General features: G+C 36.9%; 1 protein-coding gene across 1 annotated transcript in view; it reads left to right on the forward strand.

The window, feature by feature from the left end:
* Positions 1–16,388, forward strand: part of fut8a (fucosyltransferase 8a (alpha (1,6) fucosyltransferase)) — a 68,903-nt gene extending 52,515 nt beyond the window's left edge. Inside the window, 11 exon segments of the mRNA XM_043262937.1 lie at positions 1,511–1,629; positions 3,114–3,276; positions 4,537–4,651; positions 7,989–8,226; positions 12,197–12,349; positions 12,352–12,442; positions 13,587–13,763; positions 14,610–14,760; positions 16,048–16,108; positions 16,111–16,315; positions 16,317–16,388. Of these exon segments, the coding sequence (XP_043118872.1) occupies positions 1,511–1,629; positions 3,114–3,276; positions 4,537–4,651; positions 7,989–8,226; positions 12,197–12,349; positions 12,352–12,442; positions 13,587–13,763; positions 14,610–14,760; positions 16,048–16,108; positions 16,111–16,315; positions 16,317–16,380 (1,537 nt within the window). The 3' untranslated portion in view covers positions 16,381–16,388.
* The last annotated feature ends 206 nt before the right edge of the window (positions 16,389–16,594 follow it).

A 16,594-nucleotide genomic window follows, 5' to 3' on the forward strand; every position in this document is an offset into this window, starting at 1 on the left:
TCACTGTCTCTCTCTTTTAGGTGAGGCGGTTTTTCCACAATGCTTTCCATTCACGTCAAACACATTTCAAATACGGCTCAGATTTCCACTACAAACCCACTGCAAGGACACAGAGCTGTGCATGAGAAAAAGGGGAGAACTGAGCTCTGTGATGCTGTCCCCCCAGTGTGTGTGTGTGTCTCATAGGGGCTATTTGGAGACAGAATACATTTTGAGAAGTATTATGAAACATATAAAACATGTTAAATTATTATTATTATTATTATTATTATTATTATTATTATTATTATTATTATTATTATAATTGTTTAAATGATAAATACATTTTTGTAGGGGTATTTATTTTTATTTATGATTTAAAAGCTTCATTTTTTTTGGTTGGCTTATTAAAGGCATAAAACACAAGGTTTTATCTTTTATTTTTATTTTGTATTTTATTTAATTTATTTCAATTTAATTGCAGCTAAAATATAATGACCATGGTGTCCTTGTATTCATACAAAAACATTTTCATTTCAACTTTCAAGACTGAGGCACATGAAAAGTCATAAATAGCATATATACTGTATATACTGCATGATATCAATATTTGTCAAAATAGATGTTAAGATTTCCATTCTTAAACATTTCTAAATATTATTTGTATTTAAATAACTGGGAGTCACATCGCAACTTGTGAAGTTTAGGGACTCTTTAGGTGACCATACTTTACCTGCCTGATCTGCTGTTGCAGTTCCCTAGGCATGCAATCCAAGGCATCAATAGTCCATTAAACAAGCACTGCAGTACACAAGTAAGTCACACAACAATCCTATTGACTAATACCTGTATAAATGTAGCAATACCGCATATAGTTATTCATGTTTGTAAAACCACTTGCATTTGTTGTACCTATTCATCTGGCACCTAATGAAGAATAACACTTGGTGGCCCTCAGGTAATGTGTGTCTGAGAACCCTGCTGTATTGAAATTATAATTAGCTTTATATAAAAGCAATAGAATTAGTATTTAGATAGCTAAACTAATTTTGTGTGAGAGAGAGAGACAGAATATGCAGAATCTGTTGTCTACCTAAGGAAGTCATCTCATAAATTAACTAGATTTCTCTGAAGAAGTGTCAGGGAATGATGGAGGTTCAGGTTTTGGGATGTTCGTCGGTAATGAAGTTTATAAGATGAAAATGCGTGTGTGGTGGACGTCAGGAGCCCACGCTGGGCAGGCTTCGGTCAACTGTTTGTGTGTCTGCGTGTGATGAATAGCCCCTGCCACCAAATGAATTGCCCGCAGTGGCTGCCGCAACTGATCATTGCATTAAATTGGCACTGGAAGCAAGGAGCAAAGACCCCTGGGAAATTAGCCAACCACAATTCACCTTGACCCAGTAGGCCACACGTTCACTCACACGGGCTCAAATGTTCAGAGGCGTTAACGCCACAGCGTAAGAACATGCTGATTCCCCAGGCAACGGTCATGCCAACATGTCTGTCTCTCTCTCTCTCTGACTTCCAGGTTACCTGATGGACAGGCCGATGGTGGTCCCGGAGCCGTGGGTAAATTACGCAACCTTGAAGAACAACTGATCAGAGCTAAGGAGAAAATCAACTCTTATCGCAGCCTCCCTGCTGATGGTGTGTAAATATACACAATTATCAAAATGAAAAATTAATAAAAAATTAATTGTATTTTTTCCAGAAGGAAAAAAGAAACATAATATATAAATCCTTTTTCAAGTATCAGAAAAAAAACGTTTGCTTCATTACATTTCTTAATAATTAAAGCTAATTAACTAATACAATCCAAAATATAACTCTAGAAGTGAGTATAACTAGAAACTATATTTTTAGTTTTTGTACCTTAAGGATGTCTCTAAACACCTTCAGTGGGTGATTTTGTCAGATTTGGTTTATTTCTGCACATCCCAAAGTATAGTTAAGTAAATACATAAAAAAACACACGTGAGTGTGTGGCAGTGTGTAAGGGCTGACAGCTCTTTTTCAGATGTGCTGTAATGGCTTGCTGCTAATGCTGAGTGAAGGAAAGATGAAACGTGTCAAATTAATAGGAACCTTTTAATATGGATGAAAAAGTGTGTGTGTGTGTGTGTGTGTCTGTGAGAGAGAGTCTTCAGAGTCAAGGACATCGTATCACTACAGGGAGTCTGTGTAAATTGTCCTCTAGCCAACCTTTGTCTTCTTTCTACACACACACACACACACACACACACACACACACACACACACACACACACATATATATATATATATATATATATATATATATATATATATATATATATATATATATATATATATATTATACTGTATGTGGACCAGCAGATAATCCAGGGATACTGGTTAACTTATGATGCTATTAAGCTTTGAACACACTCACACACACACACACACACACACACACACATTCTCTGTGGCTGGTTTCTGGGTCAGCAGCCCTTATAGTATTGCATTGAATGATCTTTTGAGAGGAAGAACAAGTAGAACACTATACACAGAGGATCACAGCCATGTGCCGGATTGTCTTACAGCCACTGATACACTTATTGAATGACACCGCTTTTTAATTCCACAAACATGTTTTTCACACACATATACAGGTCTAACAGTCTACAGTACACACACATTCCTTAATATGGCAGACAACAGTATGTCAGTATGTAATTTATTAATGTGGGTGATAACACTATATCTTCCATACATGTATATAATTCCCTAAACGCTAGTTGTTGCGCCTTTTTCAATTGTGGTGATATGTGTTTATTAATGGTTGATAAAGTAGTAGCTCATTGTAAAATGTAATTAATTTTTGCAAAATTCCTCTGTGTCACATGATCCTTCTAATTTGGTGCTCAAGAAGCATTTCTTATTAAGGTTAAAAGTAGTTGTACTGCTTAATAGTTTTGTGGAAACTCTGATCACTGTATCGTTTGAATAATAAAAAATGTTAAAAGAAATGTATTTGTAATAGAAAACGTTTAAATATATGTAAAGTCAGCAGAGCATTTAGTGGACCTGACTGCCTTTTTTGACCTTTCTTCTCAGTAGCAGACATTAGAATTGAAATAATATGGAGGAATGTTTTTCGTGCTTGTGTGCAGGTCCAGGAAAGGACCAGGAGGAGCTAAGGAGGAAGGTGGAGAATGGTGTGAGGGAACTTTGGTATTTTGTTCGCAGTGAGTTGAAGAAACTAGCACCGATGGACACAGGAGCACTACAGAAACATGTGGACACACTAATGCAGGACCTCGGACACCAGCAGAGGTTATACACACACATACAGTATATGTATACAAATAGACATTCTATATGATGCACTTATAAAGCTACACTTCCTTTCAAATATTTGAGGTAGTCAGATCTTTCTATTTTCTTGTCTATTTTATATATTATGTTATTATATTATGACTAGACATTTCAAAAGAACCGCATTTATTTAATATATTAATCTGTCAGTTTTTACTGTCCTTGCTAAAGATTAATTTTCTAATAAAAAATGTTAATTAGAAAATAATGACTTAGTCAAACTTTTAATCTGTAGTGAAAATGTCTTTTCAATTAATTAAATTGCTCACACCAGTGTGAGAAATCAACTTATTCATTTAGATTTGCTCTATGGAATTGATTTTGAGATATTTTAAGTTCATATTTTTATTTCTAAACATAAAAACAAAGCATGCCATCCATTTATATAAAATGGACAATTAAATACCTCAACCGAATGAATATATAAAAAATAAAATAAAAAACGTCCTAGTCTGAAGCATTATGGCTGTTAATTATAATATTAAATCAACAGTAGATGTAAAAAAAAAAAAAAAAAAAAAAGGAGATAGCATAATATAAACACTTTGCTTGGATACATTTGAAATGATTAGCTGGTCCCTATACAACCCTCATCAAATCTAAATTATACCAATACCTAAAATTCACTTCAGGGGCCTCTTCTCCACATTTTAAACATCCAAGGCCTCAAAACATTTTGTTGTACAATAGAAGAGATGAACAACTGTTTAATACTTTTGAATACCAGCGTAGAAGGGGAATACATATTCATAATGCACATATCCGGAGTTTACATACTTTTTTTGTGCCAGCTCATTTTCACTTGTCCCAATCATGTGCTACATTTTATTAAAGAGGAAAAATTCTCTCCATCTCTAATCTCTTTCTAAACAGCATGTAATCTCAAGGGGCAGTAATACCATTACTTGGGTTTAATGGGTGTGTATGTTTAGATCAGCGTGTTTGCTCGCACTTCAGAAAAAAGACGTCCATGTAATGCTGAACAGATGCTAAGAAATGAAGTCGTTACTAGAGCGCTTTTAATTGTATTGCAGATGATTAACAGTGCGTAGGCCATGCTGACTTTAGTTTGCGACTGTAAAACTAATTTGATATTATTTTTTTTACGAAACGCTCTGTAATTAGCCATAATCAATTGGTTTCATTAACAGGAATGGGGTGATGCAGTTGTTTGCAGTTTTGAGCCGTGTTTCACTGTGTTCTTTATGTAATCTTTAGGTCCATCATGACAGACCTGTATCATCTGAGCCAGGCGGACGGTGCTGGAGACTGGAGAGAGAAAGAAGCTAAAGAACTGTCCGACCTAGTACAGAACAGAATCACCTATCTACAGGTAGTACATATAGTTTACACGCTCCTTTTTTCTTTCTTTAGGAAGATTTTAGTATGACATTGTCTTCGTAAGTAGATGACACCCGGTCATATTAACTGATTCGTTCATGTTTGTGAAAATCTAATCTTGTTGGCGATTATAAGTGATTTTTTTTGGGTTACGAATTACGAGTCACTGAATCATTTACTCAACCAGTTAATAAAAAAACGCAGAAATGCAAAGAAAACTAAAACAAGTATACATTTTTGTTAAAAAACTATTTGTTAAAACTTTAATAATAGGCTCATGAATGAATATTCAATTTAACGTAATAAAAGAGCTGCTTTTAGGCTCCAAATATGATTTGAAGGCAGGATGGCAGACATATTTTTTAAAACAGAGACACTTTAGTTAGTATGTGGAAAATATTTATTTACTTATAAGTAGGACAGGCAATTTAACACATTCATTTGATTTATTAATTACACCGACAAATAAAGTGTTACAATTATTAACGCATTTAACGCACTCATCTGATATTTCGCACGAGCGCAAACGTAAAACTGATCTTACACAAATGTACAGTAAGTGAGAAGTTAATACGGTGTTATTTTAAGTGTTTTGCTTGAAAATATAAAGAAAAGGCAGAACTGTTTGTTTCTAAGTAGCATTTAATTTCTTAACGCACGTTTTGAACGTTTTGGTGAATCATTTGGTGTGTTGAACCATAGACTTAGAGTTAGATGAACCATAGATGTTAATCGCGAACCGATCATGTATGACATCAAAGTACCACAGGAGTTATTCATTCCAAAGGTGCTCTCTAATCGCTTTCGCTGTACTTTGATGTCACACACCGATCGGTCTGATGGAGATGATCTGCTTCAAGTTGAACAAGCATAATTATTCGATGAACCATTCATAAAGAACCATTTACTTCAGTCCAGAATGACAGTTTTAGTTTATTACTTAGAGTATCATTTCATAAAAAAAAAAAAACATATTTCCATAGTAATAATAAATAAAAAATTAATGAAAAAAATTAAAAATGGTTACTCTTTGTGATGTTTGTTTGATTCTTTACACAAAAAAATGCCTTTAAATTACAAAACCGGTATTTCAAGATTAGGTCAGGATTAAATATAATAATGTGAGAAATTTTAGCTTTTGCCTCTTATGGATATTGTGATCTGTACTACTTCTAACTCTCAAGCCTCGGGTTCGATGGCGTGGTTTGTTTGTTCTCCAAATTAAATACGGCTGCTCTTTTGAATACAGTCCATGGCTGAACAAGATCATATTCGCTCTCCCTCCTCTCGTATATCAATGAGAGGGGTGATTATATTGCAGTTGGCGGGACAGCAGTATATTGTCCTCCTCTCTGAGATGGGATGGGGCGGTTGTTTTGCGCTGACTCCACACTGGAGACTAAACTGACATTCAGCTGCAACACAATGCAGAGCCACGCACAAGCACACAAGCTGTAATCAGCCAAGCTCAGCTTGATTCTGTGTGTTTAACCCACAGCCTGGACGTCTCCTGCAGAAACACTTTAAACCGCCGTCACATGCTGAAGTTACAGTTGGAATGTCAACAGAAGATTGCGGATTTAGAAAACTGATGCCTTTACCCGATAATCTAAATATTTGTAACCTCGTATTTGAGGTAGATTTATCTTTAAATTTTATAAAGTAGTGGTATGAAGTAAAAAGGGGTCGCACGGAATGCCAAGTTTAAATAATAAAATTCAGCTATATAATAGGAGAACAAAATAAATAGGCTTATCTTTTTAATTAATAGGCTTAGTTATTAACAGGCTTTCAATATCATTTACTTGAAGGCTCAAGGCCATACGCCCAATCAAACTCTACAGTAGGTGGAAATTCATTTGTCTTTCAAGTCATTCTGTAGAAGCTTGCTAAATTAGATAAATGCCCAAATGTTATTTACTGTACGTTAATTTAAATAAATGCATCCTTGGTGAGCTTATGTGCCTTTCAAAAATATAAACATTTTAGCACTGATTTGTTTTTAATCTATTTATAATTGTATAGTTTTTTTTATATCTATTTATAATTTTTATCGTATTAAAATGTTGGTAACACTTTATTTTAGCCTCTCTTATCTAGTTGCTTATTAGCATGCGTATTACTAGAATATTAGCCATTTATTAGTGTTATTTAAGCACATATTAATGTCTTATTCTGCATCCCTAATTCTACCCAATACCTGAATTTAACAACTATCTCCCTAAGTTTTAAAATGGAAAAGTTGTAGTTTATAGTAGTGTTCCCTATTCTAAAGTGTTACCAAAATATTGAGGCTAATTATAGTAATACATTACTCTTATTTAACCCATTAAATGTCTCAAAAGTCATCAAATTTGAATTAATCATTGACGTTTTTAATAATCCTAACAATAATGCTGCATAAAACCAGTGTATTATGAGGCAAAAAAAGATTTTTGCCATTACTGATGGGTCAGACAAAGATTGGGAAACACTGCTCTGTATTATAACCTACTCACTTGGCCTAAGGGAAAACTTTGTGCTACTAGTACTATGTTAACTTTGACTAATAGCTTTGTGTCAGTGCTCTCCATCAGAGAGACAGGTTAGAGAGGTAATGAGAGCTGGAGTGTGATTAAAGTGATGGAGTGTATTTTACTTTGTGTGTGAGAGACAGACAGGTTGATAACAAAGAAGCCGTGTCTCTTATGAGAAATGACAGTCCTCTGTCTGTCTCACTACACTGCTGTCATCCATCTCTTATCTATAATGCTCTCTCTCTTGCTCCTTTCTTTCTCTTTTCTCCAGTCATTCGCTTCTCTATTGTCTCGGTACGAGAGAAACAGCAATAGATGGAGGGACCATTTTCCGTCCTGTTTGTTTCGCCTTCTTTCATCCAGCCAATATCATTCTGACTTTATATTCTTCTGGTGTCGGAGCCAAATTTATCATTTCCTCCAGCACATACTAAACAGTATTTTCATGCGCGAGATGATTGGAGAGTTTCAAAAACAAATCTGGATCTCTCTGTTTTTTGTATTCTATCATGTTTTTATCTCACCGCTGGTCTGTAAAGATGTATATTACAAATGTCTCTGTGAGCAGCACCGTGGAGAAGTCACACTTGAGCTGTCAAATGCAAATTCTTGCACTGTTTTTGACATCTAGCAGATCAAGGAACCTGCTGAACTATAAAAACGCCATATACAGCAGCCTCAAAACTGTATTTCTACTCATGTAATGAAATTCAGATGTGGTTTCTTTGTCCAAAAGTGTTCTCTGAATGTGTAGAAAGCTCTTCAGTTCTCTCTCTCTCTCTCTCTCTCTCTCTCTCTGATCTGTATCTGCAGAACCCTGAGGACTGCAGCAAGGCTCGCAAGCTGGTGTGTAACATCAATAAGGGTTGTGGTTACGGCTGCCAGCTGCATCATGTGGTCTACTGCTTCATGATTGCCTATGGCACACAGCGCACCCTCATATTGGAGTCACAGAACTGGCGCTACGCCACCGGCGGATGGGAGACTGTTTTTAAACCTGTCAGCGAGACCTGCACTGATCGTACGGGGGCCACCACTGGGCACTGGTCTGGTCAGTAACACACGTTTCTCAAATTGATCAAATCCATACCATAAACATTCAAAACTGTTGTGCTGCTTTATACTTTTGTGGAATTTTTTTAGGATTGTTTGATGAACCGAAAGCATTTATTCAAAATAGGCTTTTTGATATTTTTTAAAGGGTTAGCTCACCCAAAAATTCTGTTATTAATTACTCACCCTCATCGCTCCGAACACGACCTTCGTTCATCTTCAGAACAAAAATTAGAAAACGTAGTAAAAACAGTCCATGCGACATTGGTGGTTCAACTTTACTATGATTTTTTTTTTTTTTAAGAAAACAAAAATAACATATAGTCAATAATCAGCAATAGTCAACCGTTCTTTTCACCTGGCTTCCGTCTTCCTCCATTTTAGAGAGAATCACAATGCATACGTATGCTTCCCCTAGATGTAAACAAGGCTGATTACATCCAATATGTTGGAGCGTGAATATGCGTTGAGATAGTCTTTAAAATGGAGGAAGACGTAATAGACTTTTTTGCCAATGTTTTTACTACTTTTCTGGATCTGGGATCATTCAGGTTTGTATTGCTGTCTATGGAGGGTCAGATGGCTCTCTGATTTCATCAGAAATATCTTAACTTGTGTTCCCAAGATGGTCAAAGGTCTTTTGGGTTTGGATAATGAGTAATTAATGACAGAATTTTCATTTTGGGCTGAACTAACCCTTTACTATATAAATACTGTTAGTATTGATCAATTTAATGTGTACTTGCTAAATAAAGTAAAGATAACACTTTATTTTATGGATACACATATTAGCTGCTTATTAACATGCATATTATTGCAATAGTAACCATTTATTAGTGATAATTCAGCACATACAGTATTAATGCCTTATTCTACATGACCATCCTACCCAATACTTAAACTTAACAACTACCTTCCTAACTATTAATAAGCAGCAAATCGTAGTTAACAAGTGTTACCTATTCTAAAGTGTGGCTAAAGTAAAAATTTAAGTAAAATGTATCAAAGTAAAATGACACCAAACTTTCGAACTGTTGTTTAATATGTGTTTATTAGCTATGAATTATCTCTTCATTCAATTCTTATTCTAGAGAGGTTTGCGTTCCCTCAAACATCAATAGCAAAACCTCTATAGTGTATTTATGAATGCAGAGTATACTGGTTATGAGCAGATATTATATATATTTTTTATATAATTGCATTGGATATATTAGCTGATACTAGATATTTTATTGTTGACGAATATTTAAAACATTTAACATCGCTATTAAATGTTTGCTGAATATCCTAGTGTACATTATAATATTGTGATGCCTAAAATAATTTTTATCTTTTAAAACACTGATTGTAGTTTTTAGTTTATAAAACAGTGTAAAGTTTTATCATCAATCATTTATCGGTTAACAAAAATCAAATAATCAATATATTAGTATTGGCAAAAATGTTAATTTTTAATTTAATTAGTGTATCTCTACTTGACCCTTTACAAAAGTGACCCGCTGGTTACTTTTTGTATGAAACACAAGTCTCAGCTTTCAATTTTTTTTTTCGGTGACAAAAAAATTCAACCAATAAATACTATTTTGTGGCTCTTTAATGTGTTACATTATGCATTATGATTGGTCGACAAATATGAGGTATGTTCAAGTAAAATTGCCACGAGGGACCTTAAGATACATTTCAACTGTTTGTTTCTTGAGTTGAGATTAAGCATGGGCTTTTGTATTTTGCCAAATTTGTAATTTTTTTATTTTTGTTCTCAGTACATATGATTTTAATAATGTCAGTTGAGAAATGGTCAGTTGGTTGTTTTTCATGAATGCAAGAGATTCACAAACATTTATTTAATAATGAATGTTTTTAAAATGTTTATTTGGGAAAGACACTAATGGTGATTTTGATACACACTGGCCCAGTGTAAGAGCCTGTCTAATAGGCTAAAACCCAGTGTTCAGAGGAATCTGTCTACAGCTGGAGTGAACCTGCTGTGCTCTAAAAGCAAAGCAGAGGGGAAGGAGAGTGCCTTTAAAACATGAAAGAAATGACCTCAAAACAACGCAGCGCTTTCCCATCACTCTTTCCTCCCAGAGGACACAATCTCTCTTAGTTCGCCCTGAAGCCTGAGTTTCTGCACTCCATGGACCAGCGAGATTGACAGAGATGGAGACTTAGCAAAGCGAGATATTAAACATGCTATTCCAGCTCATTATGTTACATTTATGCATTTGCCAGGCACTTTTATCCAAAGTGACTTACAATATATTCAAGACTGTGCTCGGAGTGGGCCGGGACTCACTGCTTTTCACATTCCCTGGGAAGCGAACCCATGACCTTGGTATTGCTAACGCCATGCCATCAGTTTTCACACATTAGCATTAACATCTTGGATTCTCATATTATATGCACATACTGACGGTGCCCAAATGAATTCAGCCTAATTGTAGTGGAGCTTTTGAGACGGTTCTCGGTAATGTACACAACATAACCCTGTTAATGCCTCTAGTTATGACACGCACGGGGTCAAAGGGGAGACCAAATCCTTCAGGATAATCCTGCTGGCGTTTGGAAAAAATACCCCCAGCAACATGCACACCCAAACACACGCAGCATTAAAATGAATCAGTGTCGCTTCAGCGGAACACGCGCACAGATAGCATGAATTAAAAATAATAAAGAAGCCTCCTCCCCTGAAGCCCCCCCCTCCCTTCAATTTATTCATCAGGATGCAAGGACAAGATGTAATTTAGATTCTCTTGCTGCTCTAATGAGGATGAGAGAGAGAGAGTTATTTTGTTTATCAGTGCAATGAGGGGTGCTGGGCTGGAAAAACCTCATCCCCATGCAAAGAGCCTAACAGCAAGGTTATATAAGAATGGCTAGGGAGTTTCTCCAACACTTCTTTGTGTGAAAAATACTTTTTAACATTTAATGCTGCATAAGGCATAATTTAAACCTGCTCTCTTTGAAGACATTTTTCCCTGATAACCTTTTTTTCCCATTACTTCACACTAGCGGTTGAACAATATGGATTTCTCAGTAGTTATCGCCTTTTGATCCGGATCTAGAGTGATTCAGTCACCATGTAGTGTGCATATATTCATTGTTCCACCAACCACCAATGTAATGTGCATATCTATATATATGTAAATTATGTATATATATCATAATATAGTGGAAGCCAAATTGGTATTTGTCAATATTACAAAATTGACAGGAGAAAAATGCGTGTGTGTATGTGTGTGTGTGTGTGTGCATTTATTGTAAGGTTTTTTTTCTACATTTATGCTATTTCACACCATAGGGCACAGTCCATTTTTTATTTGTCAACTACCTATGCACTGCATATGGCACACACACACACACACATATACGTATTGGCCAACAACACTATGGCTTTCAGTATATTGTGCATCCCTAAGGCCTGAAACATTCTCTTGTATGTGAATGTACACACATAATAACACATCCACTGTAATGGCACAGACATTTGAAGGGAGCTCCATCATCTCATTCCCTTGAGGTTTGTTGCTGCTACACTACTGTGAGAACATGCTTGAAGAATATGGCGTATATTCAATGGCAAAATGTACACCTTGAAAACACTGTAAGTCACTTTGGATACAACTGGCTCCCAAAGGCTTTAATGTAATGTAATGTGAAGTATGCACAGATTGCTGCCTGCGTTTAATGTATTCACCAAGCATTTGTATCGGTTTCATACCTATGTGTAGTATGTTTTTAGCCTAAGGTTGTCTTTTTTTTTCCCTCTACTGCTCCCGTGTTTTCAGCTCCTGCGCTCTATTCCATACGAACAGCTTCTCGGTCAAGCTTTATTGATTTGATAATTGTAAATTAATCTCATACTGGAAAAAACATGTTTGGCCAATTTACAGTCCATACCACAGTATTTAAGTTCTCCAGTGCATTCCTTAATTTTTTCTGCCTATTGTCTTGTGCATTGTCTGTAGGTGAAGCAAACGATCGGGATGTTCAGGTCATTGAGTTGCCCATCGTGGACAGCCTGCACCCCCGTCCCCCGTACCTGCCCCTGGCCATCCCTGAAGACCTTGCGGACAGGCTTCAGAGGCTTCATGGAGACCCACCTGTGTGGTGGGTCTCTCAGTTATCAAGTACCTGATCCGCCCCCAGGCTTGGCTGTTGAAGGAAATGCAAGAGGCCACCGCCAAGCTGGGCTTCAAGCACCCCATTATAGGGTGAGGAAATTACACATCAAACATCGACATCAGGCCATCAAAACCACTTAGATGCTACATGTTCCACCGTATTTTATTAGTGGAGCTTTCTGAGACAGAATATACAATGCTTACTTACTATATTATGTCATTAAAATGGAATTATTTATTGTATGAGAAAAATGGACATCAGTTCCATATACATGGAATAGAGGGTATAGGAAAGTAGCTAATGTGTGGGTTTAATGCTTAAAAATGCTGGGTTAAAAACAACCCAACCTGGGTTATTTGGCAGCCCAGCGCTGGAACACATGCTGGGTTATTTTGACCCAGTTTTTTAATCAACTATTGTTTAATTGTTTATTGTGTATTCACACTTTTATCACGCACTTTTATTCAGATGGGTTATTTCTACAGAACTTAATTTACTTAATCCAGCGGTTTAAAAGGAAAAAATGACCCAGGAACTTAGTTACAGAAAAAACTATTCAACCCAGCACCTAGGTTAAAAAAATCCCAATAACAATAACCTAAACAAGCTGAAAAACATTTGGGTTAAAAGAAAAATAACCTATCACCTTGGTAAAAAATATTAAAAACATCCCAATAAATTGACCAAACCCAGCATTTGGGTTAAAAAAAATAACTTACTAATAACTCATAAATAATTATTTTGTGTTTGATGTTAACCTTTTTGTGTTTGACGTTAACCTCAAGCTTAGGAAACACAGGCACTGATAGGCTTTGAATGTATTTATGTGAGAGAGAGGGAGGGAGGGGGAGAAAAGGAGGAGGGAGACCCTTTCACACAAACCACCACTGCTCCAACAATCAATCTCCACTTACACCCACTTTGCTCTCTACTGGGAGCGCAACCACTCACAGCCATCTTTCTGTCTCTATCTCCCTCACACACACCATTCTTACTTTCCGCCGTCTCTTTATTCAGCCACCATCCTTACGCTCACACATAGACACATAATGGTTGGCATTTTCAGAAAATCGGCACCCCAAAGCGCAAAACCTTTAAACATCTGTTTAAAAAAAAATAGAAAGAAATTTTATTCAGCTGGTTTGTATTTTTTCCTGTTCTTTGTCGACCTTGAATCCCTTTCTCACGCGGACGCATACAATCAGGCTGACCAGGTATTGCTCTTCTCTCCAGGGTGCATGTGCGCCGTACAGATAAGGTAGGGACGGAGGCGGCATTCCACCCCATAGAAGAGTACATGGTGCATGTTGAGGACCACTACCAGAGTCTGGCCCAGCGCATGCATGTGGATAAGAAACGGGTTTACCTTGCCACTGACGACCCTTCTCTACTGCAGGAGGCCAAGTCTAAGTGAGTACACTCTATACAGTCTATGAAAACTAGTCATAATATCTTGTGTTATGTTGCTTAACAGTTGAGTTTATCTTCTTTTAAGTTATTAATTGGACAATATTAGACAAAAATAAGAAGAAGCTCTTACAATCATTAATACACTAAGTTTTGACCAACATGGAGCATCATCAAATGACTGAAGTGAAACACTTTACAAGGCAACAGCATTTTAGTTTACACCAAGGATGATAACTATAACAAAAGTTGTAATATTTATTTATTCTAAGAAAAATCCACACCACAGCTGTAACAGTGACCCCACAGATGAACAATATCATTGGAATCGCTGTCAGAATGTTTTTCCCAGCTGATAAACAATAAAAACTTTGGCAGCCAAACAGAATCTTAAGCATTGATGTGTTAAATGCTGATATAGTTAAATATAGCTATTTAGCTAATCTAGGTATTATATACAGTTATTTTTACATGTGTTGCTCTTGATGTGAATGCTCATGGTTAATTTCAGTCTGGCGTTAGCATGTTGCCATGCTAACAGCACAATATATAATAAATATAATAATAATATAATTAATAAATACAAAGCACATACATTTTGGGTGATATTGTAATTTTTGATTAAATAAACCAGAAAAAACATTCATTTGTTAATTTCCCATTCTCTCTTCTGAGCACATATTGCATTCTGTGATTCCTTTATCGACAAATGATGCATTGGACCTCTATTTGGAAAAGCCTTGACAACGTGAATGTGCCAGAGATTAGAACACAGTTAGAAGTTAGAACAAAAAAAAAAAAAAAAGAGGAGGACCTTTTAACACATTTTTGTTTTTTGTTTGTGCACAGGTATCCTGATTATGAATTTATTAGTGATAATTCTATTTCATGGTCGGCTGGGCTGCACAACCGTTACACTGAAAACTCTCTGAGAGGAGTCATCCTGGATATCCACTTCCTCTCCAGGACCAACTTTTTAGTGTGCACATTCTCTTCACAGGTAAAGTTTGACCCACTTTTGTTGATGTTTTGGTTCTGTTCGTCTCCTACACTAACTTTTTGTCCCTTTTTGCATGAATTGCTCAAACCTCCCACAGAATTTCTATGAGGCCAAGACTTGACTTCTCAACAACCCTTAATTTCTTTTTGTTCCTTTTTCTTTAAAACGTTCTTTTGAGGATGTGCTTTAAGGTTTTTGGTCATTTCTTTCTTCTACTGTCTGCTTTGTTAAACTTTAGTTTTTTTGGGGTAGACTCGTATTCTTCACAAGTACTGTCTGGTACAATGTGGTTTGTAATTGAAGTTTTTGTGCCAGAATCAGTAGTCTTGCAGATCCAAACTTTTTACTATCGGCTGAAAATCTGGCCCATTTATTCTGGCCAGAAATCGCCCACTTCACACTGCAGTTTTTGCCTATCGATTTTGGCCGGCAAAATCAATTATATTAAATAATATTTGGATATTAAAGATCACCAATATTTGATTGTCTAGTGTGACACAAACATTGGCAGAGACTAATTACCTTAATGATCAGTCTTAGAAGTCGCTGTTTTTTGCAGCATGAATGTGACCGAAGACTTTGCTACAATGTTTTAAAAATATATGGATGTCACAGTGTACCAAAACTTTTAAACAAGATCTCACTCGAGTAATATTGTAGAGAAGGGGAAGTCAACCTTGCTCCTGGAGGGACTACGTTTCTGCAGAGTTCAATTCAAAACCTGCTCCACCCTGCCTGTTATTTCCAAGTAACCCTGAAATCTTTGATTACCAAGCTCTGGCGTTTTATTAGGTTTGGAGCTGAACTCTGCAGGACAGTAGCCCTTCAAGAGCAAGGTTCGCTACCCCTGTTGTAGACTTAAAAACAATCATAAAGAACCATCAAAATCGTACAGCCTGTCCAGCTTTAGAAAGGCAGTTTGTCCAGTGGCTCCTCTGAATCCATAATTTCAGCAGCCTTATCCACTGAAAACAAGACTTAGTTTTTGACAGACTGATTAAAAACTCCCAGAAAGGCCAGTCAGGTAAATGCAAGCAATGAAATCTGCAATCTTGACATTTTTATGTACCGTATGCTCTAGACTGTTCATAAGCAGTCTGTGGTTACTTTGTTCTAATAGTCCTTAATCTTCACTTCAGCTTTTCACGAGTAGCGCTTAAGCATTGTAAAGTCCATTCATCTTTGTCAGGTGCACCTGCACATCCTCTCAACTCCACTCGGCTCTGAAGATTCAGCTTGAAAAGCAGCTTGTGAACGTGTCTTTGTTTTCATTTCCATTGTGCGCAGGTGTGTCGAGTGGCCTACGAGATCATGCAGACTCTCCACCCAGACGCCTCATCCTTCTTCTATTCCTCGATGACATCTACTACTGCCCGATTGGGCAGAACGCCCACAACCAGATCGCTATCTACCCGCACCAAGCACGCAATAGCGACGACATTCCGCTTGAGCCGGGAGATGTGATCGGCGTTGCGGGCAACCATTGGGATGGAAACTCCAAGGGAATCAACCGCAAAACGGGCCGCACCGGCCTCTACCCCTCTTATAAAGTCAAAGAAGATTGAGACAGTGAAGTATCCCACGTACCCAGAAGCGGACAAACTTCTTAAGAAGCCGTAGATTGAGACAAGGACACAGCGCAGATACTCTTGTTTATGAAATGAGAAACCCTGGACCACCTGGATGGGGAATGCACTTGTGTGTGAGTGTGTATGAATGTGTTTGTGTAGGTGTGTCTGTGTGTGTGTGTTGTCTAGGGTTCTTCTTGGGGTTTTGGAACACCTTCCTAACTCTGGTGCTTGGACTTTTGAGTCTCCCTGAAATGGCAATCAGG

This window comes from Puntigrus tetrazona, chromosome 17, assembly GCF_018831695.1.
Source record: "Puntigrus tetrazona isolate hp1 chromosome 17, ASM1883169v1, whole genome shotgun sequence".
Taxonomy (NCBI): Eukaryota; Metazoa; Chordata; class Actinopteri; order Cypriniformes; family Cyprinidae; genus Puntigrus; species Puntigrus tetrazona.